The sequence below is a fragment of the Zeugodacus cucurbitae genome, chromosome 3 (assembly GCF_028554725.1).
Source record: "Zeugodacus cucurbitae isolate PBARC_wt_2022May chromosome 3, idZeuCucr1.2, whole genome shotgun sequence".
NCBI classification, from domain to species: Eukaryota; Metazoa; Arthropoda; class Insecta; order Diptera; family Tephritidae; genus Zeugodacus; species Zeugodacus cucurbitae.
Genome location: NC_071668.1, coordinates 30,590,554 through 30,618,533, shown reverse-complemented (window position 1 = coordinate 30,618,533; position 27,980 = coordinate 30,590,554). Strand labels below are relative to the sequence as shown.

The window sequence follows — 27,980 nt, the reverse complement described above, 5'->3', positions numbered from 1 at the left end:
GTTACTAAATTTTTATATGCTTTAAGGGGCTTTAACTTGTTCAGTCAATCCGTTGAAAATTTATATTTAACTTATTATTAACTGGGACATGTTTTTATAAGATCAAGAGTTGCTATTTTAATCTTGAACTGGTTGCAAGTTATATTATATATGTATGTACAATTATACTTATTAAGATATTTCAAATATTTATATTTGGTAAACAGACAATTGAAAGTAGAGAAATCCTAATATTCGATATACGCGGTTTACGGGAAGACATGAACATTGCTATAAATTTGTTATAAGTCAAGGACTTGAAAAAGTCCGAAATAACGGACGATAACCAAAGTATCAAGTTTCAGTATTTGGTTCAGCATTTGGTATCTTTTGGTCCAGCTTCTTTTTGCTCTTTATTTATTTATTGTTTCAGGCGATATTCTTTTTGTCAAATTAAAACTTATCGCTAATCTTGCTGCTGATGTTGTTGTATTGGCAGAAACTATTACCCAATTAAGGTCGCATGCACGGACAGACGGACGGAGCAAAGCTTTTCTAGTTTATCATGTTACTTGTGAATTTTTTGACAACTTTGATATAAACGATATTCTAATATATATTAAATAATATAGACAGAGCACGTGCGTCAGCTTCACTAAGTCAAAATGAGCATTTTTGGATTTGGTATAACATTTTGTATCGATTTTCCATTAAAATTAAACATAGAATGAATACAAATGGGGCTGAAACCAAACATTGTATAATTTAATTGTTTTTTATTTATTAAATATGACGCAATTGATTTTTATTAAAGCATGAAGACCGCACAGTTTCACAGTTTTAATAAAAATCAATCAACAGAGGAGGAAGTGAAGTAGGCTGGCATATGCGGAAGAAACGAAAGTTGTGTGCAAATTAGCTAATTAATGTAGTATGTAAATATGTAGCCATGTTTAATGTGTCAAATTTATGAATAATCTAAGTATTTATATGTACGAGTTGATAGCTGATAAGCCATTATTGTTATTCACGTTCGCTGTTGCATAGGCATTTGTTTATATGTAAATGCTATATATAGTTAGTACATATGTATCATTCAATATATTTTCATGTTTGTTTATTGTTTGTCATCACAGTCAATAATTGCGGTTTATAATTATAATTCTAATATTTTATTCTATGAAATGTTTATAAAATAAATGATATAAGTACTTATTTCAAATATAAGTTTTTATAAGAAAATCGGAATGGAACCATTTAAATTACAGAGCTGAAAACGCAACGGTCCTATATCCGTTATATTTTTTAAATGTGTAGAGCAATTTGAAAAATTAAAATGAAAGAAACGTTATATGTATTCTATATTATACAACGGGTGTTAAGAGACAAACTAGAAACAAATAAAGATAAAACAACAAAAACTTCATAATAGCAAAAATAATGTAATAAAATACAAACAGTACACTACTTGTTTTGTCTTTTTGGACTTTGAACGCATTTAAAATTCCAATTAGGAAACTAATTATAAAAATCATAAATCAGGAAATTCAATTTTAAGGAGAAATGAAAGCAATTGTTCCAAACACTCTTATATATAAAATCGATGAAATATACATAAATAAAAAATATAATAAAATTAAATGATTATTTACAAAATAACTTAAGAAGAAATGAAATTATTTGAAAATAATGATGAAATCACTAACTTAAAGTTATTACATTTTGTGTAGCATGTTGTGAACATATAAAATTACTTAAAAAAACAGTTAACAGTTAACTAGAGACTAACTAAGTGTAATTATGCTTTGTCTCACGCGCTCCCTTCATCTAAATTTTTCGGCATCTCCGAAAAGTCAGGTGGCACAATTGTTGTCGCGCCATCTGTATTCGACTCAGTACCATGCCATGCTGACATAGAATCTGAAGCTATATTCGCATTAACACTATCGTGGTTCGTTGTTTCATGCTCTGTCCCGTCTGGTTTATAAACGGGATGTATATCCGAATCTATCATAGATACATCTTGATTTCTATTCGAGTTCGTGTTAGCGATTGGCAGTGTCGTCGGTATTGACAGAGTTGGTGTTGCTTTCGGAGATGGCGCTGTAGCTGTTGACGGTAATTTCGGCAAAATCGAAGCATAAGCCGAATGTACGGCCCCACCATGCGGATGTAAGCGTCTATTTATGTGCTGACTGGCGCTGCCAATTGTGTTCGAATTTAAATTCGCATTCGATAACGTATGGAAATTCGTATTTGAGCTCGAGCGTAAGTTTCCGCTTCTTTGTTGTTGTTGTTGCTGCTGATTTTCCAATTGTTGCTGTTCCCGCAACTGTTGTTGCTGTTGCTGTTGATGTAATAATTGTAAATGTTGTTGTTGTAGATGCGCGCTCAACTGCTGCATGCCCGCATTGATTTGCAGCGTTTGCTTTTGCTTATAATTCTCCACGCGTCGAATATTCCTTACAAGGCGATTGTACACAAGCGACTTGACATCGATCGCCCATAAAAAGTCCAAATGATTGAACTTCTCCATGGGCACCAGGTATTTGTCAATCACATTGGGCAACTCGCGTGCCAAACGATCGACACCCGTCGTCGACACCAGCATGTCGTTCATCGAATAGTAAAGTGCCACCGGCACCTTCACCTTGGACAGATCATAATCGGGCGGTGTCATGCGATTGTATTCGAGTTGATTACGCAAATAGCCGCGATCGAATTTTCGGAAATGTCCCGATTTCATTAGTTGTCCGAAGTGTTCAAGTTGTTTAATTGATGCGCCCGAAGGCGTGTGACTCAACATGACTGGTAACATGGTCTGAAATAATAAAAATACTAATTGTAAATCTGAAGGTAAATATTGGATATAAATTATCTCAAAAGATTACTGAATAATAAAAGTTAGATTTGCGAACCATTTTAAAAATTCAATTATGGGGAAGGTGTCGACTACTTCCTGTCAACTCATTGCATTTTCACTAGAGCAGCTTGAAATTTGGGCCACTGCCACAACTACTAGCTCGAATACCATTACCAATCCCATCGGTTTGATCTTACTCTACAACGGAGAACTCAAGATATATGGCAACCCTCATTGAATTCTACACCAGGCCAGATGAATTGAAATACAGCATGACTGAATGTTTTAAAAATATAAATCGTTCACTCTCTGTGATGTCAATTCTTTAACTTTCTTCTCAACTATTTTCTGAAGATATTTGTGGTTTCTTTTGTACCTAACTTGAAACAAAGAACTTAAGTAACGAACCTAGATACCCGAAAACTGTTTCATTTGGTTATTTGCAAGAAGCGTTTATAACAATTAGAAAATATAATCCTGCAATGACTCAAGAGCTAACGAATCAGATTATTGGAAATTGTCTAACATTCGTTCTTTTACCATATTATAGTTGGCCCAAATACATATATGTACGTACAGTAGCTCTTCGCTTATGTAATAACCAAAATACTCATTTCTGCATTTCTATTTGTGCATATTGTACAAACAAAAGCTACTTCATTTACAAACATCGGTATGCATGTACATGTGTACACATAATACGTACTCAAAGCGTTTTTGGTTGCGCGGTAGCACTCCCCCATTACATGCTCGCAGTTGTTTACTCTTGTCCATTGAGGTATAGCTATAAATAAAAGAGCTGGCAACACTGTTAGCTGAGCTTGCGCTCGCGCACTCATCAGCGAAAGTTAATTTAATAGCATTTAGGAATTTTAAGTGACAACAATGTTGGGGTGTGCATTAAATAAGCGGTTTGTACATTACTTAGAAACACACACACATACACATACATTATGGTTTCTTTCTACGTGTACAGAAATTGTTTATGGGAAAATTATGTCACCGCAGTCAGAGGTCTTTGACACACTAGCGCCAATCTACGATGATGGCCTGCTTTGATAAGAGAAACAAGAGAGTAAGGAAAGGCAAACTTTGGGTGTAACCAAATATTTTATACTCTCGCAATTTAGTTTTGTACTTTTACTATGTTAAAACGCAATTTTACCCATATAACCGGCATAAAACCACTAGAATATCGAGTATCATTATATATAATAAATCTGAACAGGGGTACCGATTTCAACTAATTTTGCCACCATGCTACATTGTATACAATACTTAATTTTGCTAAGATAACTAACACGGGTCTGGCACCAAGTTCCTGTTTAAGGTATTTCAAGAGAAACGGTTGGCAGCGAGGTTTTCTATGAGAATGACATGAAAATATCTTAAACATCGAACGAAATAAAATTTGATTATTCTAAATGAATGCTAAATAAAAACATCAAAAATGATGCCGTCAATGGCGACCGTTACCGCGCCATGGAAACAAACTATTTGATGACTGAAATTGAAGATAATGATCTTGTCGACATTTGGTTTCAAGAAGACGTCGATTTATTGAGAGAACAATTCGTTGAGCAGATAATATCATGTTTTGGGCTGGTCGTTTGACTTTTTCCTGTGGGGTTATGTAAAGTCTAAAGTCTATGCGGACAATTCCGCTTCGATTTAGAGACCGACCGATTAATCGGCCTTTGTATCGGCATCGGCCACAAAATTAAGCATCGGCATCGGCCATATTTGGCCGATTTTAGCCGATTTTTTCTACTTCTTTCGGATTATACTAAAATATTTTTTTTACTTTTTTGATTTCTTGAGAGCATAAAATTAGAGTTCTTCTGTTTACCATATAAAACACAGTGAATCACATTTGACTAACAATTCATCATAGTGATAATTTAAGTCTAGTATAAGGAAATTCAATAATTTTGCATTAATTTAGAAACATTCGATTTATGTCAAATATGTACAGTTTTGATTATAGTTGTTGAGATTTTGAAGATAATGTCATAAAGCCACTATTAAAGAAGCATTCGTAACTAGGTTAATCTATTTTTTAAAGTTTGCCATAGACAGGGTCAAGTAATAATCACTTGGTTTTGGCCTGGACTATAAGGTGCATGGAAAAGAACCTCCCAAACAAGCTTCCGAAGTTTCTATTGAGTCACTATCACTATTTGCCGCCTTTCACAATGCGAGATATAAATGACAAAAGTCATCTCTTTGAAAGATTTTTTTAAAGAAAGTATTCGGTCGAATGTTTCGAAGTTTTTTGGACATAATAAGGTGTACTTTATTTTACAAAAATTTTGAAAAATAAAGGAGTTATGGGTTGTCTTGGGAGGTGCCAAAAAAAATATAGTTCCCCAACTGCTGACATGATTCCCGCCGAATGACTAACTAAAACACAAAAATTTAAAAAGGTTATTAAAGTTGAATATATTCCCCTATACAATGACCTACGATTATGGAAAAATATCAAACGTTAACAAAATGGCGTAGTTCAAATTGACAATGTTCAACAAATTAATATTCAAGAACATTCAGTTTAAATTTGAAGTTGATCGGTCAATATCTCGTTGAATTATGATGTCAGTAATTTTGTGAAAAGTCGTTTCGAAAAAAACGCGTTTAAAGTTTCGACAATAGCGGCGATTTCTCTTTAGAACGCTGCCATTCAAAAACTATTCAAGATACGACCTTACCTTTCACAGGATATTTTTGAAATTATAAACTATCGAATAAGCAAAAAATAAAAAAATCGATTTTTTGAAAATGTCACACCGGTATACCCCCTTAAAGGAAAAAATCTATATTGCTGATTCGCTTTGAGAAAACGCGAATAACTTATTTGTCAACATGTATCTTTTAATAATAATTTATTTAGTTTTGAATATTAATTAAATGAATAAACAACTTCAACTCGAACTAGAGATCAAAAATTGGACTCAACGGATGGACCATTTAGACGTAGCCGCGGCCAACATTTGAAACAGATAATCATTGAAAAATAAATGCCAAAGAAGGTTTTGCGAACGATAACAAACACTGAATTTTCTGTGTTTTTTCATTAAAAAAGTAGGGAACCTCGAAATGGATCAGCCTTTATAAAACATCTTATAAGAATGTAAGTGCATGGTAAGTAGCATAAGTAGAAGTATTAGCATTGATTGGGTTCTTAAGGTTGTTGTAGTAATGTCAAGTTGCAAGATACATAAGAAGAAACACGTTTTGTACTCACCTTATTCAATTGCTCCGAATTGTAACCGGCCACCAGGAATAAGATATTCGAACAGACGTCCTGCGTCATTGCATTGTCGTGGCAAACCACCTGCGTGTGGTCCACAAACAACTTTGTATTGGGCATAAATTCTGTAATGCGTAGCATGCGCGTCGCCGCCTGAAAGTATACATTACAGTGTAACAAATGGCAGTTAATGCAGCCGCAGGATTAACAAGAAATCGTAGTGACAAATCAGTCCATACATACCGTTAAAAAGTCCAAAAACACTACCAATGTTCGAAATAGCGGACTCTTCATGTCAGAAATGAATGCAATGGGAGCCAGCGCATGCATCGATAGGATTTTTTGTGTATACGACGGTTGCTCAGAACATAGCACCCAAAAGACTGCAGTGCCCTATGGAAAAGAAGGCAAAGGTTTGCATAAAAAAACCAATAAATGCCAAGGGAAAAATGAGCAATGTTAAATCACCTGCGAGTGTCCTATGTAGTGCAGCTGCTCGTAACCTGTTTTGCTGAGGATGTAATCAATGTTGGCCGGCAAATCGTATTTGCCCATTTCGTGAAAGGTGAAATCCCAGAATTCCTGGTAATCGCTATTGAGGCTGGTGTGATTTTTCGAATAGCGATTACCACGCGCATTGCCCATCCAGACGTCGTAGCCGAGATCGGACAGCATGTAACCTATGTGCAATGGCAAAGTTCAAAGTGGTGGGGGATAAGGGAGATTGGAAATAGAAAGAAGTGAATTGTTGGTTAGCAAATCACACATACATGGATGTACAAACACAAGATACACATGAACATATCAAAAACACAGAAAGTTAATTAAAAATCCCCATCGGGAAGATACATATGCAGATGCAGCAAGTCTGACAAAGTTGCTCAAACGCAATGAATGCACGGAAAATGTGCGAACTAGCAAGGCAAAAATACAATAAGTGTAGAACGCGGGGAGTTGGAAAAAGAAGTAAAATGTGAAATATAGGTGGATAGTGCGAAAAGTGTATTTATGCTGCAGCAACTCACCCAACCCCGATTTCGGTCCCATCAGCACCCATGTGGCCGATGTGTCCAATATGCCATGCATCAGCAGTACTGGCTGCGCGCCACGTTTGGGTATGCGATGCATCTCCAGAATGTAGCCATCCTTTGTGACCACTGTATGTGTCTCTGATGGGTAACCGTACTTGCGTATCAATTTCGGCTGAAAAGAGTTGAAAGAAAGAGTACAAAAATTAGTAAATGTATTTAGCAGGAGTTATTTAGGAATTTTAATTTTTGATTTGTAATATTTAGATGAATAAGTATTGCGATTAGTCTGGACTGGGCAAAATATAGTATACGTTAAATCCATCTCTATTAAGGTATATTTTTTGAGATTTTACCCTAGAACAATCATTGTTGCAAAAAATGGTCGAAAATTGGGCCTCTCGATTGGAAGCCACGTCGGTCACTTGACCGAAATTATTTTTTAAACATAATGATAAACTCTCATCACATAATAAAGCTAAATTCCTTATATCTTGTCTAAAATACACCTTTTATTACAAAATTATGTTAGGCTGGAGCAGGTTAAGGTAACAATACGATTTTTGATTATTTTTGCACTTGAATACAATTAACAAGAAATTCTCAGAAATCGAAAAATTCCACTCCAATATACTAGAGCATTTCTCATAGGTTCAGAAATTCATTTTTTGTTGAGTTTATACTATTTTTTTTTTCAAACAGTTTTTGTAAAGACTTTAATGGTTTTGACATACTTTTATTTTAATGTAAACATTATAGCTAATAAAGGTAAAGTCTTTGGGTCAAGTTGCACATTTTGGGCAATAAGATGTAGTATTCAATGGGCTAATGGGCTGGCAAACATGCGCCACTCACACTTACACACATTTCTGTGCGAATTTGCAAAGCCGATAACCGCCGTAGACATAACACAAAGGCGGTGAAGCAGCGCTCAACCATCACATAATCGTTATGATATACATACCCATGCGCAACCAAGCGCACATGTACCTATATATGTATGTACCAATGTGTGTATGTTTAGTATTTTTCTGTTTATGTTGGTCTTATTGCTTCTTTGCTATCGTCTGATATGCCATTTTCATGGCAACATACTCGTAAAGTATGTCAGGGAAGTGTTAATGCAAAGCAGACACCAACCAGCAATCACCACACTACATCTGTTCACTAGATATGCTTCTAAAAGTGATGAATTAATGATTGGCCACTAGTTTTGCAGCAAAATATGTTAATTGATGATATGTTTTGTATGTACTTTTAACTGTGGAATTTTATAGGCAAAATATCTTTTAATGGGTATTGATCCAAGAAGGATCTTTTCAATGTACATATCATCAATACAGTCTACGAAATAAGTATAGTGTACAAGCTAAGAGTCTCTTCCAATAATCTTTATATATCATATGAATATTTCTTATGTTCTTCATTTATAGAACCAACCCATAGATTTATGAACACAATATTTAAAAACAAAAATTATTACTGATAATGAAAAATATCCAAAATCAATCCTCTTGGTGCGAAAAAATATGGCGTACAAACAAATATTTCATATGAAATTAAACTTATTTCAAAAACTAATATATATGTATGATTACCATTAGGTAATATAACGGCATTTAGGCGTTCCGTTCAATTAGAGAGCGAATGGTGGAAATCGGTATTTTCTTCCATTCGGCTTCAATGCACTTCCTTAGCTCTCTAACAGAATCAAATTGAAACCGAATTAAACTTGCTGCGAAAGTAATCTCCAGAGATTTTCCATGGGGTTTTATGTCAGTGTATATAACGAGCTAGTCCATTAAAGCCATATTTTTTTCCGAAAAGATACTCTTTATTGCAGCTGCATTGTGTATCGCAGTGACAACTTGCTGAAAAATGAATGGTTCCTCACAAAACCATTCCTAACAAGTCAGGAAAGGCTAAGTTCGGGTGCAACCGAACATTTTATACTCTTGCAATTTATTTATTTAACTTTATTGAATAAAGTCCATTGAAAGTTGGAAACCATAATATTAGGTTAGAAGCACCGAGGTTCTCGTGTTCGATATATGGGACCTTAAAAACCTATGGTACGATTTCGGCGATTTTTAGAATGGGGCTGCCACACTATAAATATAGTATTTGTGTAAAGAGTCTTGATAAACGCCCCACGGGACCGCCGTTAAGCATTTCGTCGTGAGGCCAAGCTTTGCCATTCGGCTCGTCAATTACACCTTTCCGGTTTACGTCTGATTAATCCTTCTACTTTCGCTGCGTCGCCACTCTTGTCTTCTAAGTTCTTGCATAACTACCGTTGTCCATGTTCTCACTTTGTCCCAAACCAGCTTCGACTGGATCATGTAGTGCACGATGTTATCACTCGATCCGTTGTCAGCTCTTCTATTTCACATCTCTCATTCTCATACCTCGGGCACGAAAAGAAGATGTGTAGAGCGTTTTCTCCAGCGCTGCCACAGAAAGAGCAGTTCGTTTGGTTATCGTGTCCATATTTGTATAGATATTCTCTATAACAACCATGCCCTGTTAAAAACTGCGTAAGGTAGAAGTCAGTTTCTCCATGTTTTCTATCTACCCACTGTTGCACACTTTTAATAAGCCTGTGGGTCCATCTCCCCGAAGTTGCTGCATCCCAACGTTTCTGCCATTCATTTAAACTACTTTGTCTTTCCTGTTTCTTCTCTTCTATTGTTAGACGCCTTCCAGAGCTTTTTGTTTTATCATATGTTCTCTCGATTTCCATGGCCATTATGTCTGGGGGCATGATGCCTGCTATGACTCCAACTGCCTCATGTGATACGGTCCGATAAGCACACACAATCCTTATCGCACTTAATCGGACTATTGTCTTTGCTTTTTCTACGTATGTTTTCTGTCGTAATGCTGTTCCCCATATAGGTGCAGCATACATGAGTATGGACTGACTTACTTTGGCCAGAAGAGCGCGTCTATTCTGTCTGGGACCACCGATGTTGGCCATTATCCTGGTTAGTGCCGCCGTCACTCTTGACGCTTTTTCGCAGGCTTTGTCTAAATGCGTCTTGTAGTTTAGTCTCGAATCTATCATCACTCCTAAATATTTTAGTGACTGCTGTGTTGTAATATTGAATCCGTCAATGTTTAACGTGGCGACCTCGAGTTTCTTCCTGCTTGTTATAAGGACTGCTTCAGTTTTTTGGCCTGCTAGCTGGAGTTTTGTCGCCGTAAGCCATTCTTTTATTTTTATCGCCGCATGATTGCAGAGTCGCTCTATTTGACTGATCTCTTTCGCTACTATAGTCACTGCGATGTCATCAGCATATCCAATTATTTGTATAGACTTCGGTAGCGGGAGGCGCAGTACTCCGTCATATAGGACGCTCCACAGAAGCGGGCCCAGGACAGAGCCCTGTGGTACTCCGCCCGTCACTGTATAGCTTTGTGGTCCTTCGTCTGTATCATATAAGAGTATTCTGTCCGACAGGTAGTTAGAAATTATCTTCATCAGATAGGGGGGTGTCTTCTTGATTTCAAGGGCTCTTAGTATATGCGGCCAGTAGGCCGAGTTGAAGGCATTCTTGACATCGAAAGTGACTACTGCACAATACTCTTTAGAACCATACATCCACCTGGTTCCTTCTATGGCTTTACTTGCGATATCAGTAAGTTTTTTAATTGCGTCAATTGTCGACCTGTGTCTGCGAAACCCATATTGGTTATCGGCCAGGCCTGGTAATTCTGTTTCAAGATGTTGTTCCAAGCGCACGCATATTATTCTCTCCAATATTTTCCCGATCGTGTCTAACATACATAGTGGTCGGTACGAGCTTGGTTCTCCGGCTGGTTTATTTGGTTTTTGAACAAATAATGTGTAAACAGTGATATCTGAATTCATTTACCTAAGCGCTATATACGAGTATGTGCAATTAATGGATTACCGCAAGCGCTTGAGAATACGTCACATTGTTGACCGTTGCATGCCACTGACGGCGGGCATGAACCGCCCACTATCCCATAGTGCTAAGCGGCTAGCTTTAGCCACTTTAACCGGCGGCTTTGAGCGCCAAGTCGCACCGGTCAGACAATCTGTTTTGCATATTTACGGCCTAGTTGGCCGTAATTGGCGACTCGAGTGCCCACTTTTAACTTTTTTGTTTTGTTTTACAAATTCATGCTTGAATGTATATATATACATACGTATATGTCGTAGTCATGTGTTTTTTTCCGCCTCCACCTATCGCCAATAAAGAAACGTGATTTATGCGTTCACTCATGTGCTTTTTAAAGGTATATCTAGTATTCAATTATTAAACAAATATTTGTTGCTTCTTTTCAGAAATTTAAATGTTTTTGCAGAGAATGAAGATATGCTTTTGGTTATTGGAAAAAATACACAAAACATAAACAGTGTTTTACTAATAAAAGGTGAAGATCCCTAGTTTCATATTTCAAATATTAATTGTTGATGCCTTTCAAATTAGTTGACTTAATTTGAATATTTGGAATGTGGCTTCGACCAGTAATATATTCTAAGATCGTGTTGATATTTGAACAATGCTACTTACTCTTATCAAGCGCCAATTTGTATTATACAATATTTGTATGTCATTGTGTATAGAGTTCCAAGCAATTAAATTGATTCATCCACACTCTCAGTTCAAGAGTATGTATTCTCAACATGAATATGATTTTCTAATAATGCAAATTTATGATAATATATTCGCACATTATAAATGAAAATGCAACGAATATGGGTCAAATGTCAATATCAAGGTCGACCGGTAACTATAAAAGAAGAATTGAAAACAAACAAAAAATCGAATTGCGAAATTGGAAAACACGAAGCGTGTGGTGCTACCGAATCTCTTTGATGAAAAATTTAGATGAACACAACAACTAACGACAAAGCGGCTTCTATTTCGTTGATGCATATGTATGCACACACATCTACACTTTTATATCACACTATTGCCGCTGTGTAATGAATTCAAACAAAATCAACATTTAGGCGACCGGCGTCTAATGATAATGGGCAAAAACAAGAAACCACAACAAAAGACGCACTTGACCGCAAGTTAGTGAATGAATAAAGCGTTTTATTATACATTCATGAGCACACATGCACACAAATGCATGCATGTACATATGGATGTATATCAAACCTACGAGAGGTATTCAAGATTTGAGATCATTGAATTGTTATGATTAGTGTTTGCCATTGCTGTGGTGATATCAATGCTTGAGTTGGATGGTTGGTTGGAAGTGCCAAAATAAAAGAGTTGAGCCACAAAGTGATTTCATGAAGGCGAGAAAATGTTTGGCGTGTTTAACGAATTAACGGTATAATAAAAACTTAAAATAGAGTCATTTTTGAAATCTTGTACAACTAAATAGTCGTGAATGCAGGGTACAACTCAGAGCAAAGTTATTTTCGCAAACCTATTGAATGCAAGTCGATTTATTTCAAAGAGCATTAATTTTGTGGTAATATGAATGTCCTCGTTGAGTTTTTACAAGAGACCGACGAATTAGATGTATTCACCATGCAATTGACTGTAGCGAAATAAAAAATATGGATATTTAAAATGACTAAAACAGAATAAAATAAGTAAGGCTGGCTAAGTTCGAATGCAACCGAACATTTTATACTCTCACAATTTAATTATTATGCCATATATTCGGCATAAAGTTCACTAGAACATCGGAACCCAAAATATATAGAATTCAGATAAGATGGATGGTGTTATTTCCATACCGTTTTCACTAATTTTCGCCATGAAACTACATTATATGCATGCACTTAATTTAGTTAAGATGTCAATGAACGGATTTGTAAGGTATAAAGCTGACCGTAAGTTTGAAAATCATAATATTGTGTGTTGAGAGGTAGGGTATTTTATTACCTGATTTTGGGCACAGAACCGCATTATTCGAAGAAAAATATTCTCTTTTAATTTAAATAAATAAAATATCTGACAGATTTACCGATATTTTAGACAACAAATTATTCATAAACACTGAAGGTTTCAAGTTCGATATTTGGGGCTTTGGACATTTATAGTCCGATTTCGACAAATTTTTTAATTATCATTATCACACCTCCATTGCAGTATTTGTACAAAGTTTTTTCCAAAACTGTTTTCAGTATTTTTACTGATTAATATGTTTACAAAAGAAACAAAAATTTTTTTAGCAATAAATTATGAAACACGTTCTTTTCATTAAGCCGCCTCCATATTTCCCAACTTAGTAGCTGTGTGTTAACGACAACCAACATACATAATTGCCAAGTCTTATGAAGCTATGTCATGTTGCAATTAAGTAAATATTGCAATAGTCTTAACATTTTGCTCATAGCTTATGAGATTGCTTGGACAAGCGCTTACTCTCTCTAGTAAGCTGTGGCAGACGAACTGATGTCATACGTGTACCTAACTCTATTGGTGCGAAATATTGCAAAATATGGTGTTAGGCGATTGTGTGCTGGGAAAACAAAATTTTTGCAATTATTTGTAATGTTTTTCAACGTTACTACATAAACATAAATAAGTACCTTTATATGCACTCGTACATTAGACGATTGTGAAAGAAATGGCGGAGGTGAAGTGGACTCAAAGCGTTAACAGGAAAGATAAATAAATACAAGTAATCATTAAGTAAATCATAGATCACAAACTGAACATAGATCTTTATTGTGTGTTCAGACATGGCAAGTTTTATTGCAGCATATTGAAGGGTACAGGATTCCCTGTTTTCCGTAGCTGTCATCGATTGGCTAAGCGTTATAGAGAAGCCATTAGAACGCACTATCCCGTAATTCAAACAGACAGGCAGCACTTGTGGTGCAAGCCTGCGCTCAAAAATCTTCTGTAATAATAGCTGACATCGATTGGGCGCTGCTCACCTGTCAAAAATTTTACATGTGGAAGCAACAACAAAGATATCTAGTTGAATTCGTGCTGGAGAATATGCGAATACCTCATTAAAATTCCAATCGTCGCTTGCTGAGTGCTACCAAGTTTTGTTTTACACATTTTAGAACCTTTTTTACTATTGTGAACGGCATAAAGGACAAATTACTGTCAAAATATTAATAATTATTAAACACAAATTTTAAATTGAAAAGGGCAGGCGAAGATAAATCGTCAGTATTTTTCAAAGTGTAATTTCGTATACCTGGGAACCAGCATCAACAACACGAACAATGTCAGCCTCGAAATCCAGCGCAGAATAACTCTTGCCAACAGGTGCTACTTTGGACTGAGTAGGCAATTGAACAGTAAAGTCCTCTCTCGACGAACCAAAATCAAGCTCTACAAGTCGCTTATCATTCCCGTCCTGCTTTACGGTGCAGAAGCTTGGACGATGTCAACATCAGATGAGACGACACTAGGAGTTTTCGAGAGGAAAATTTTGCGCAAGATTTATGGTCCTCAGAACATTGGCAACGGCGAATACCGCAGACGATGGAACGATGAGCTGTACGAGTTATACGACGACATTGACATAGTTCAGCGAATAAAAAGACAGCGGCTACGCTGGCTAGGTCATGTTGTCCGAATGGACGAAAACACTCCAGCCCTGAAAGTGTTCGATGCAGTACCCGCCGGAGGAAGCCGAGGAAGGGGAAGGCCTCCACTCCGTTGGAGGGACCAGGTGGAGAGCGACCTGGTTACACTTGGGATCTCCAACTGGCGCCGAACTGCGAAGGAGAGAGACAGGTGGCGCATTATCGTCGATTCGGCTATAACCGGCTAAACGGTTGCAACGCCAATCACATACATACATTTTTCAAAGTGTCAGTATTCAACAAAGTGAACTAAGTATATGACATTTCATATTTTTTACCCGAATTTGACATGTTTTTTGCCATTGAAAAATTCAAATTTTGAAATTCAAAAGTAAACCAAAAATTAATTTTTAAATGAAAAAATACTGATTTAAATGCCGAATACTTTCTGCTTACTAATTGTTTACTAATGTTTACTAATGTTTTGTGCTCCAACTGACAAATTGCAAACAATTTTATCAATATATATTATATTGTTCAAGTTAAAAAAGACGGGTTAATGTAAACAAATACATGAATTGTTTACTATTTTATTGTCAAAAACGGGTATGTCAAATACTTAGTTCACTTTGTTAAATACACTTTGGTATATTTGTATTGAATTTATTGAATTAAATTTAATGCAGAAAACGTTAGACATACATATATGGTGATTGAAGAGTTCAGTGCGACCAAGTATATACAATTCGATTTCAGTGCTGCCAGTTTGTATGGAAATTTGGAAAGTTTGTTTGATTGGTTTGTCGATGACAGCTAATGTTGCACAATTTACTTCGGTGGAGAAATACTTAAATCTGCGAAAAAATAGTTTTTTTTATCCCTTTGTATCGAGCTGCGTCTATGCCTAACATTTTATTTAATCAATTAAAATGTATTTCAAATTAAAACAACAAAAAATATATATTTGTATTGTCATTTTTGTCAAAAATTTGTCCTTTGAGACGTTTTTAGCATTGTGAATAGTCTACATACATACATATGTAAAACAAAATTTGGCAGCACTAAGCAAGCGCCGATAGAATTTTTAATGAGGTATCCGCATACTCTTCTGCACGAATTCTACTCGATAACTTTGTTGTTGCTTTCACATAGAAAATGCTTTTTGACAGACGAGCAGCGCCCAAAGATAGCGAGCAGAGAAGTGACCAATCGATTACAGCTTGTGTATTCAAAATTAATGAAAACTATTCAAAATCGAAAATTGGTAAATTATCTGAAGCTATTTGTCCTGTTTGAACGTGATTGACAACATCAAATACGAATTTGCCGATAATGAGCAACAAATATTGTTGTGCCTTTTTGCTTTGTTCAAAGGCTAGCTGTCATAGACACTGACAAATGCTAATGCAAATATACACATGATGACATACCTGGCCTAATCATTGAATCCGCAGCGAATTCGATTTCGATACGATAAAGATATCCGATCGAAAATGTTCATGCAATCATTGATTCCGTCGATAAACTGCTTTACCGTAAAGTGAGACCATAAAACTGCTTTATCGACCTTTATAGACAAATGCGACAAATTTGATCATTTTTTATATTCTCGAAACAAAGTTGCTAAGAGAGTATTATAGTTTTGTTCACATAACGATTGTTTGTAACACCCAAAACTAAACGAGTTAGATATAGGGTTATATATACCAAAGTGATCAGGGTGAAGAGTGGAGTTCAAGTCCGAATGTCTATCTGTCCGTCCGTCCTTCCGTCTTGAGTAAAAATTAAGTTATGATGCACAAAATCGGACCACTGTCACGCCCACAAAATAGCTAAAACCGAAAACACATAAAGTGCCATAACTAATCCATTAATTAAGCTATGGAAATAAAATTTGGTACAAAGGATCGCACTATGAAGGGGCATATTTGGATGTAAGTTTTTGGAGAAGTGGGCGTGTCCCCGCCCATTCTAAGTTTTTTGTACATATCTCGTAAACTACTTGAATTATATCAACCAAACTTTTTAGAATCGTTTCTGTTAGGTACTACCTTATACAGTCCAAAAATGGAGGAAATCGGATTATAACCACGCCCTCCTCCCATACAAAGGTTATGTTGAAAACGACTAAAAATGCTTTAATTCACTAAGGGAAAACACCAGAAACCTAAATTTCAGAATTACAGAAGGGCTCCACCCAAATTGGTATAAAAAATTTTAAGTGGGTGTGGCCAAAACTCCGAGACTATTCGACCAATATCATTGAAATCTGGTTTGTAATATTTTCTTTGCATCCCAATGATATGTTGTGAAAATAGGCCAAATCGATTGACAACCACGCCTACTCCTGTATACCAGAACTTTGAATTCGATCGGATTAGTTTACTTTACAATATGTAAAGTAAGCACTAGGGAAGATATCGGAACAGAACTTCGCACAAATATTGCAATTGTAGTGTGGCAGCCCCTTTCTAAAAATCGCCGAAATCGGACAATATGTTTTCAAGGCCCCTATATATCGTAGATAAGGACCTCGGTGTTTCTAACTTAATATTAAGGTTTCCAACTTTGAATGGACTTTATACCATATATATGATGAATATGTGGTCAAATTGTGTATTATATAATACAGTGGAACTTCTCTAACTCGAATCACCATAATCCACAAAAAAACTTCGAGTTGAGAGACTTCAAGTTATAGAATTTTCATTAAAACATTAAATTTTTGAAAAAGCTGTAAACTATAGATTTATACACAGTTCTATTTATTTACATGTATTCTGTTTCTATATCTGTTTCAAACTGTAAATAAATTCTTTATCAATCCATAATATATATGCACAGGATGCCGTCATCAGTAATTATTAACATAAAAACTTTTAAATGGTTTATTTCTTTTACATTTCCGCAACTCATTCACCAATGGATAGATTTCGACCAATATTTTCGATTTTGCGGATTCAATGATTTCGTAATTAACGACATCTATTAGCCGACTTCGATTAGTCGAGTCGGTAGGTGAGTTCAATCAATAATTTTCAGTTCAATTACTTTCTAAAATTTATGTATACATCTCTTTTTTCAATGAATGGCTTTAGTAATGTGATTCAAAAGATAAAATTTCGTACCAAAAAGTCTCAGACAGTTTAGTGATCGCTTGGCAGTATTGTTTGGTCTCTGGTCCAAAAAGGAGACCAGAAAAGAGAAAAGACCAGTTTTTACAGATTTTCTTCGGTAAAGGCGAAAACGTAAGTCAGGCGGCTGAAATTATGAATGTCCTGATGCTGAAATTGTATCAATTTTGGTTTCCTCCTTTCAGTTCCGGTAATTTTGATGTCAAAGATGCACCACGCTCTGGAGGGTCAACTAGCAAATCGATAAAATAATGAAAATTGTCCAAATCCAATCCAATCGACATATAAGCTGTTTCCATTTGAATAACGAAAATCATCATATGTATAAAGGCTGAGGTAATTCCTGAACCGATTTCACCATCCATTTTCACCAAGACTATATGCTCACTTAATTTATCGATATATGCTGTATAAATCCCACCGGAATTTTGATGATTCGAAATTTGATTAGGTATGTGGGAGCTAGAGGATAGAGGTTATGATCCGATTTTAACTATTTTTGGTACAAAGACACACTATTAGAAGAAAAAAATTTCCTCGGAATTAAATTAAAATATCTGAGAGAATTCCCGATATTTTCAGAGAAAAATTACCCTTTGGTTCTGAGTTCCTCAATTTCGATAACCGGGGCATTAAAAAGTCATGGTTCGATTTCGATAATTCTTCCACAAGTGATGCCACAGCTCAAATAGAGTATTTGTGTAAAGTTTTATTCCGCCATCTTCATGGGTTCCTAATGTAAATACATACTTTAAAGTGAACGAATCAGATTGAAATCGGTCGAGTAGTTCCTGAGATATTGTTTTTGACCCATAAGTCATTTTATTAAATTTGGAGTTTCTGATGTTTTTCATTAATGAGTTAACGCACTTTTCATAATTTTCAACATAATCTTTTTATGGGAGGTCGTTTTTATCCGAATTCAACTATTTTCATGGTGTATGAAGCGGCATGCGTAACCTGCGAACGACTCCAGAAAGTTTGGTTTATATAGCTTGATTGGTATGCCTGATAAATACATAAAACCTACCACGCTACGCCAACTTCCCCGAAAAATTTACATCCCAATATGCCCCTTTCTAATGGTTGATATTTTACCGAAAGTATCGCCTAGCCTCATATACCTAATATAAATGAAATCGGTATAAGCATTGATCTAGTTTCCATACCCTTAATATAATGATTTTATAGCACTTAACTGTGAACATACTTTTTGTATATCTGTGTGGTAAATTTTGAAATTTGAAACAAAAATTATCTTTTTAGGCAACGACGCGAAACACGTAGAATATTTATATTACCAAGTAACGAACAGTATCTTGACAAAAACAAAAATACTAATGAATTAACAGAGCTGGTCTGAATACCGCTATTGTAGTAAAAAATACTATTGGTATCTACTTTCTTACTGTTTAGATCTTTTATGTATATGTAGTAATAAAATTAATTGAGTTATGACCTGTAGTATTGTATAAGTTATAAATAAACTAAATATGATTGCAATCTATTCACGGTTTCGTTGAATAACTGTGCACATATGTATAATTAATTTTCACATATATATAATATGCTTACACTTGGCTCTCTACAACGAATTTCCTTATGCAAGTTATGTACAAATATTTTTGTGTAAATAAATATTTACATTAGTCCTAAGTAATTGCTTGATACTTTATAGCAAGGTATAAGCAGAGTCTCAAAGTCCTGAGTGTGAAGTGGTTTCTACAAATTATAAAGTTGGTTTATTTGTCTTCTAATTTCCATTGAAATGAATAATAGTTATTGATAATAAGATCCGTTGTTTAATCATAAAATATTAAAATAATCTAAGTGGATCATTATTATATATAAGTATGTCATTGCAAAACAAATTCTGAGTGCACTTTTACTGATAATCGTTAGTTAAAAACAACATAATACACTATTCATAAGAAAAATATTTTTAATTTATATAAAAACTGTTGAAGCCACGGCGGAAAAGCAAAGAGCATTAGGAAACATCTCTATTAACACATGTACTTTGCTATAAAATTTACATATTATTTTAAGTTTATTGTTATTTTATTGTTTTTATTTATATTTACTCTCCCCGCTTATAAAAAAATAAGACTAACGATTATCTACCCAGAAACCAAAATGAATTTCCCGAATCATGTACTATACTACATACATATACTATTTGACTTAATCTGAGATGATGTACTCCAAGCCAAGTCCAACGCGAATAGAATATATTGCTATGTTTGGTCTACTTCAATAATATACGAAATTGTGTCAAATCGTTTTTGGTGACAAGTAGTTTTTGTTTTCCCTTCCGCAATTCCATTTAAGTGAACATTTAGCCATGTGAATAGGGTTTAAACGGCGATTTCCATCTTCCCTTATCAAATTATCAGTCGTTGTTATTGTTGTTAAATTGACAGTGACAACTAGGAAGTTGCAATTGTGTAAAATTACATGGATTTATTGAAAGGAGAATGTCGAGCGTTGAATGATTTGCATGCATTCAACAGTGACGTCTGCACCAAAAGCATTGGCAAATAAATATACATACGTACATACATATGTAGTTAAAATACAAAGAGGCACAAAATAAATTAGACGTACTCGTGCGTACATACATATGTGTTGTCTGTTTGTTTGTTTGAGAGCACTCATAATCTTTACTGGCACACTGAACTTTTATTAGCTTTTACTGTTCATGTTACCAATTTCATTTTACTGCTTCTTTTACTTATGTAAAAACAGGTGAATGGATACATGCGCACCACATGTTAGACTGTTGACTAAGTAATTTCTTCGATAAAATACTCGAATTGTGTAAAATAAGACTTATAGTTGGACTTTACGCACTGCAAAGCTGTTCAACCATTAAGCTGCTTTGATTACGAGTATACAATAGCAGTTCTCAACGATTGCGTTCTCCGAGAATGGGTCCCTTAGTTACTAAATACATAGAAAATGACTCCAAGTGAATGCTTTCTAAGCACTCGTGTCTAAGCGGCAGATTAGATTACATATTATATGTATGTAAATCCTTCCATAATTTAGTGCTCAACACATGCTGAGGAAGAGCGTATTATGCAACTCTTAGAGATTTTTTATGAAGATTAGTAACCGACTGACAAACGTTAGTGAGTTTTTGGATTCTTCACATGTTTAAACGCATAATCACAATTCACAATTAATTTTATTAAGATATTAAATATTACCAAAGAGAATAAGTATATCTAGTAATAAAAATAACAGATAATTGAAATATTTTCATTCTTTGTAGTCTTAGCGTTAGAACCATGTACAGAGAATCCCAAATATCCGAACATCGATTATCCGAATTGTTAGAAGGTTTTGAAGCTCTAGATGTTGCTTTTAAGGGGTTTGAAAGACAGCTATGAATAGATATCATTACGCCAAAGATCAAATTAAAATATTGTTTGACTCGCTTTGCAATCGATTACCCGGATTTTCGATTATTCGGAATACCCTTGGATTTACTTAATATGTATAATCGGGATTCCACTGTACTACATATGTATATTAGTGGTGGGATCACACTCGTCATCCTCCTTGAGGTGCAGTAAAACCCTATTTTTCAAATATAATGAGAGTTTTTAAATTACAAAGAGATTTAACATTTACCTAACACCGTTATAATAATTTTAATTTTACCTCATAACACATAATGGTATTCAAACCCTGTTGTGGGGTTTCTTCACTCGTAGTATTATAAAATGTGAAATGTGCACTGTCTTTGTTTTCGCAATGTATTACTTACTTATTAGCCGCAGCCGGCAGCTACACACACATACACACATGCATACACGCTGCTGCATACATGTTGGTACTCGTAATTAGAGCTTACTTTATTGTCATTTGTTAAACACGATTTTTGTTAAGTTTTAGGAAAAAGCGTAAGTTCACAAAAAATAAATACATAAATAAAATAAAATTCGTGCATGCTGTTGTTATTGTAATAAAATAGCATTTGCAATGCCAGCCACTTTTGCAATATTCACTGAAAGTTTGTGAATTTACCCAAATTTTACTATGTATGTATGTCACTTGACTTCAACTCGTTCATCAAATGACTTTGTTCGGTAATCGATGCGTGCTGAGCATTACAATATCCTAAGCATATACATAATATGTGTGTAGCTAACTGTTATGAAGTGCCAAAGAAGCTCATAAGTTTATGCTTGCTTGACTTCATACAAATGCTCGCATGCATACATACATACATATGTACATATGTGGCGAGAAATTTATCTCCATCAATTAAAATATTAACGAAATATTTGTTTATTCATAAGGTGTGACACAGGTGTGTGAACTATCCTTGAGGGCACATTGAAAGAGTTATCGATCTATTACTCGAAATAACACACCTTTAAACATACACACACGCATAACCCGCATATATTCGTCGTATGTACTGTATGTACATATGTCGGTTTGATGGCAACGTGCTCACCTGAATTCACCTACTTTACTGCAACGCTTCCGATTTTTCACTTTGTTTATTTCCATTGGCCATTGCATAATATTGCTTATGTGCACTTTTTTGGCAAGTCGCCACTCTTGAATAAATAATTTTGTTGCATACACAGATTGTTATTCAAAATATATTTGAACAATTCACCATAAATGAGTTTGAATAGGAATGGAGATTTTAGCAATGGAAATATTTGGATGTTTAATATATATATATATATATATATATATATGTATTTTAATTGTCCCATTTCCCTAAATGATGAATTGTACTCACCAGGGCAGACAAAAATATCCAAAAAAATCCGAATTTAAGCGCTTAAATATGTATGCTTTAAAAATGCTGAAAATATGCTCTCAAATATGACCTAAAACAAAACGACACGGGAAATCTTCAAGTAACGATAAATTGACCTCTGAGCAAATCAAGCAATTACTGAAGTATATCAATATTATAGTAGACAATATATAATGTTTAAAAATTTCAACTGAAAATGGTATGTGTAAGTCGGTAAGTATATTTCCATAAGTAGAAACCAATAAGTCCGTATACGTACTGCTGGCAAGTGATAATTAGTAAGGTTTCTGCTAGAAAAGTGTTTCTATATTCAAACAAGTAAGGAAGGGCTAAGTTCGGGTGTAACCGAACATTTTATACTCTCGCAATTTATTGATGTAATTTTATAAAGACAACACAATTCGACCCATATATTCGGCATAAAGTTCAATAGAATAACGAAAGTCATCATAAATAGTATATGGGGACTGAGGTAATTCCTAAACCGATTTCACTCGTTTTCACCACCAAGATACAATATATCGAAGACTATACGATCACTTAATTTAATATTACTTAGAAATAGGTATATAGGATCTGGGGGAAGTTATGACCCGATTTTTACCATTTCAGGTACAGAGAGAAACTGTTATAAGAAAAAAATTCAGAGGGAATGAATTACATTAAAATATCTGAGGGATTTACCTATATTTTCGGTGAAAAATTAACCTTAGGCACTGAGTTCTTCATGTTTGATATCAGGGGCCTTGAAAAGTCATGGTCCGATTTTGACAATTTTTCCACAAGTGATGTCACAGCTCAAATACAGTATTTGTGTAAAGTTTTATTCCGCTAGCTTCATTGGTTCCTTATGAATACATTATAAAGTGAACGAATCAGATGGAATTCAAAATTGGGTTATATGGGAAGTAGACGTAGTTGTGAACCGATTTCGCCCATATTCCACCCGTGTCATCAGGGTGTCAAGAAAGTGTTAATTTCATTGAAATCGGTCGAATAGTTCTTGAGATATGGTTTTTGACCCATAAGTGGGCGACGCCACGCCCATTTTCCATTTTGTAGAAAAATCTCAGTGCAGCTTTCTTCTGCCATTTCTTATGTAAAATTTGGTGTTTTTGACGTTTTTCGTTAGGGAGTTAACCCACTTTTAGTAATTTTCAACCTAACCTTTGTATGGGAGGTGGGCGTGGTTATTATCCGATTTCTTTCATTTTTGGACTGTATAAGGAAATGGCTAAAAGAAACGACTGCAGAAAGTTTGGCTTATATAGCTTTATTGGTTTACGAGTTATATACAAAAAAAACTTATTTGAGGGCGGGGTCACACCCACTTTTCGAAAAAAATTACATCCAAATGTGCCCCTCCCTAATGGGATTCTATGTTCCAAATTTCATTTTCATAACTTTATTTATGGCTTAGTTATGACACTGTATAGGTTTTCGGTTTCCTCCATTTTGTGGGCGTGGCAGTGAACCGATTTTGCCCATTTTCGAAAGCAACCTCCTCAGGATGCCAAGGAACATGTGTTCCAAGTTTCATTAAGATATCTTAATTTTTACTCAAGTTATCGCTTGCACGGACAGACGGACGGACAGACATCCGGATTTCAAATCTACTCGTCATCCTGATCATTTATGTATATATAACCCCATATCTAACTCTTGTATTTCTTGGTGACACAAACAACCGTTATGTGAACAAAACTATGATACTCTGTGCAACAGGTTGCGAGAGTATAAAAATTAGCAGAAACTAGCAGAAGAGACCGTCAAAGCTGCTGGTTTGTGCTGGTGGAATTTTCGCTAGCAGCAGCTAGCAGCCGTCAGATGTAGAAACTGCTGTTGAATGAATGTGTAAATAAGGGCTGCAATTTCTTCAATATTATATTGATTACGTTATACCCCTGGCAGACGGCGTCGTTAATTCGGGTTAACTGCTTTAATCGGTTAACTCGGTTCACTAACTGCCATTTAATCCTCAAAATTTTAGAGAGTTAGTGGGAGTTCGTGGCATTTTCGTTGGCACCATTGTTAAACATGGCCGCTTTTTATCTATTGTGAATGAAAGTATGCAATACTGACAGCTGTTTTTCAATTAAATGTAAACAAAAACATACGCATGCTAATTTTTTCTAAAATGGAAGTTTTAATAATAACGTATTTATGTATATTTTTTTAATAATTAGTGAGTTTGTACTATCGGCTAACAACCGCAATATTTGCTTTCTATCCCATTTTATTTTACCAAAATGGAAATATTATTGTCAATCAGCTGTTATGGGAGTTTATAACTCGCTTTGCTGCCGTCTGTCACCCACAAAATTGGAACTGATTAAAAGCGCAGTTAATCCGAGTTAACTCTGCCGTCTGTCTAGCGTATAATTGCCAAAAACAGCAATCATATGTTTATCTGATAATTTCTGTTAGTTTCCCGTTCCCTTAACTTTCGTTGACTGTGGGAGTAACTTGTCATTCTTGTCATTCTTCCTCTCTTAAAAAGCCAGCAGCTGCCAGCAGTTAGTATACAAAGCTAATATTTCTACATCTAAAGTCGCTCAGCATCTGTTTACCATTCTATTGCATAACAATTCAAAATATTAAAAAACATAACTAATTATCATATATCCTAACTGGGATAGATGAGAAGGTCAAAGAGCAATAAACAGCCATTAAACCATTCTGAATTTAATAATATTATCTAATTATAAATACATAAATAAAATACCTCCCTAGATTCTTTCTGTATCATTCTTCATTCATTTGGTATCTATTGTACTGCACAAATTATTATTTTTAACAACAGACTGAATGTTTTATATCTATTTTAGTCAGTTTAAAAAAGACTAATCTTCAAACTGATGTAGCCTACACATGCCACAAATATGAGAGAAGCGGTAAAGTGCTTGGATTTGTATAGCAATTTACCTCAAAATATCACCGATATATTGCTATTTATACAACAATTAAATCCATAACTTATAAAAATATTGCGATAATAGATGGCAATCTGCTGGTTCTTACAAACGTAGTGCTGAAAAGGGCCCATCAAACTATAAACGAAATATGTTCTCTATACTGATTTGGTATCAAGTTCAATGACATTTAGCTTCTTCTTATGATTTTGTCTTCGCTTTTACAAGTGTTTCCTCAAACTACCGCCAAAGATTGACAATGGTGGTAGCAACCGTTAGAATAGTTTGTAAACACTGTGAAGAAGCTTAAATTTGTATACATCATTTCCCATGCTTGACATTGTAGATACATATATTTATCATGTATATGAATGTACATTCTTCTATAAATGTACAAATTGACACTAACTTAAAGCAACCGCTCGTGTTATTATAAGCTGATATGGATCATTAGTGATTGAAGGTTTTCTTGCTGCTTTTCAGCTTCTAAAACTTGTTGGAGAAACTCATTAGCAATATAATGTGAATCAAATAATGCCTGTGTGATTTTGTAAAGAAGAATGTGAGAATCAGTTAAATATAGTTAAATAGTTAGATACCTAAATGCGCGGAATTAGGTCAAAACCATTGTGTTCTAATGATTTTTTTTTTCAATTGTAAGCTCAATGTCAGTTTAGACAAATATATGTGCGTGTAGATATTTGCACTATATGCATTAGAAATCTAAGAAAGCAGTAAAGAAATAAATTTAATTTACAGGGAATATATAACATATATATGTATATAATAATGATGCATAACGGTGGTGGCCATACTCAAAGATCTAACATAATTATTATCGCCGCTTCCGGAATATATCTCCAACATACAAATGTGATATGAGTTCAACTACAAATATCGCATTGGTTGTCAATTTAAAAATATAAATTTTACAAATTATTATTAATTTTAAATTAAAATATTCATATAAAATAGGAGGTACTGAGCTTGAAGTATTTCTACAAGCCATACTAACATTCTAGAGCTACAGTATTCGTTCAATAATTTACTGACTTTGACGCGGGCTGGAGGATCGTCTGCATCCGGGGGATAGGTCAAACGCTTCGGACAACCAAGGAGATTCTATTGGTTACCATTATCGACACCAGTAGCTATCCTAGTGCCACCAGGAGTGCGATTGCTATGGGAACACATTTTTCTCTTCGTTCGTAATTTATTGGACAAGAACTGTAGTTAGCTACCACAGAGATACTATCTAATATCTAGTGTAAAAACGTTTCTTGCTTCTATCATATTGTCATTAGATACGTACCGTTATCAGTGATGCATCCTCAAGTACGTCTGATTTCAGATTTCGCCCACCGCCCGCCAAATTTGCATTACTGGCCAAAAACACGGAGTTCAGCAGATTCTTAAAACTCAAAGAGGTGTAGCTGAACGGCGAGAGTATGGTGAAGGCTTCGGCGGAGCCGGCGAGCAGCTGCAGTGCAAGGAAAGAGGCAAATGCCAGCGGCCATAGACTAAAAATCCGGTAACTAGTATTTTCACTTTTCAGCATCGTTATCGTTGGACACAGTAGTACGAAAAAAAAAACACACTTAACGCACCCAAAAATGTGCAAGCCGTTGCTTAAGACGCAATTATTAGAGAAAATAGTTTGAATAGGTAAGAGATAGAAAACAAAATGCGCGTAAATAGTGAAAAATTAGCACGCTGTGTGGTTGGAACTTTTTGTTGCAGAAATATGTATTTTTGAGTAGCAAAAATATCCGAACAAAGCACTGCGCACTGCAAATGCGCGGCACGCAAACGGCGAGACGACTCGTCAGACACGCGGTAGTGCAGCGTGCATAAAGTGGGCGACTGCTTGCGGTTAGTACTTGCACTTTTTCAGTTTTTCAGCTTTATGGCTGTTACTTTCGTTCGCCACTTTTCCACTGGCTTAGTGATTTATTTTTGGTTTTGCAAAAACTATGGTTGTTTATTTTTCGCACTGTGTTTATTAGCAACTTCCTCTTTTGAAATTTGAAATTCTGCCTACTGACTTCTGTGGCTTTAAACGATTTTGATTAATGTATTTTAGCGCACGCAGTTTCAATAATTTGCTTTTATCGTTCAAAATTTCATGCACTATAATTTTTGATTATCGTGTGTACTTTTTCCTCTATGTAGGAAATGCATCTTACTCAATTTTGAATTTCCGCGCTTCAACGCAACAAATATTCAAATTGTTTGCACTAATTTCAAATACTTTCCGCGCGCGCTTCACGGTCGAGCAGCTACAACGTATTGCATTCGCCGCAACGTTAATTAGGCCACAAATTTGAAAGCTATCAATTTTGCAACACATAAACAAGCGCATTTACATTTGCCGTTTGTAAAATGCAATGCTTATTTAACTTCATACATTTGCACTTTTTCACAAATCTCACCGACGAAACTATTCTTCACAACACTACCATTTAGCTCGAACTCCGCTAACAAACTGCAGCGAGGCTAAGCGCGTTTTGTAGCAAAGCTTTGGTTTTGAGCCATC

At 35.2% G+C, this 27,980-nt stretch overlaps 2 protein-coding genes across 2 annotated transcripts in view; one reads left to right on the top strand and one right to left on the bottom strand.

The window, feature by feature from the left end:
* Window positions 1-27,980, top strand: part of LOC105218902 (lipase 1) — a 148,608-nt gene that overhangs the window by 22,726 nt on the left and 97,902 nt on the right. The gene's annotated exons all lie outside the window — the stretch shown is intronic.
* Lip1_1 (lipase 3) lies at window positions 33-27,965 on the bottom strand. Its single transcript, XM_011194771.3, has 6 exons — window positions 26,757-27,965; window positions 7,118-7,295; window positions 6,561-6,772; window positions 6,336-6,485; window positions 6,087-6,245; window positions 33-2,800 (listed from the first exon to the last, which is right to left on the bottom strand). The coding sequence occupies exons 1-6, from the start codon at window positions 27,000-27,002 to the stop codon at window positions 1,790-1,792; spliced, it is 1,956 nt and encodes a 651-aa protein (XP_011193073.1). The 5' UTR covers window positions 27,003-27,965; the 3' UTR covers window positions 33-1,789.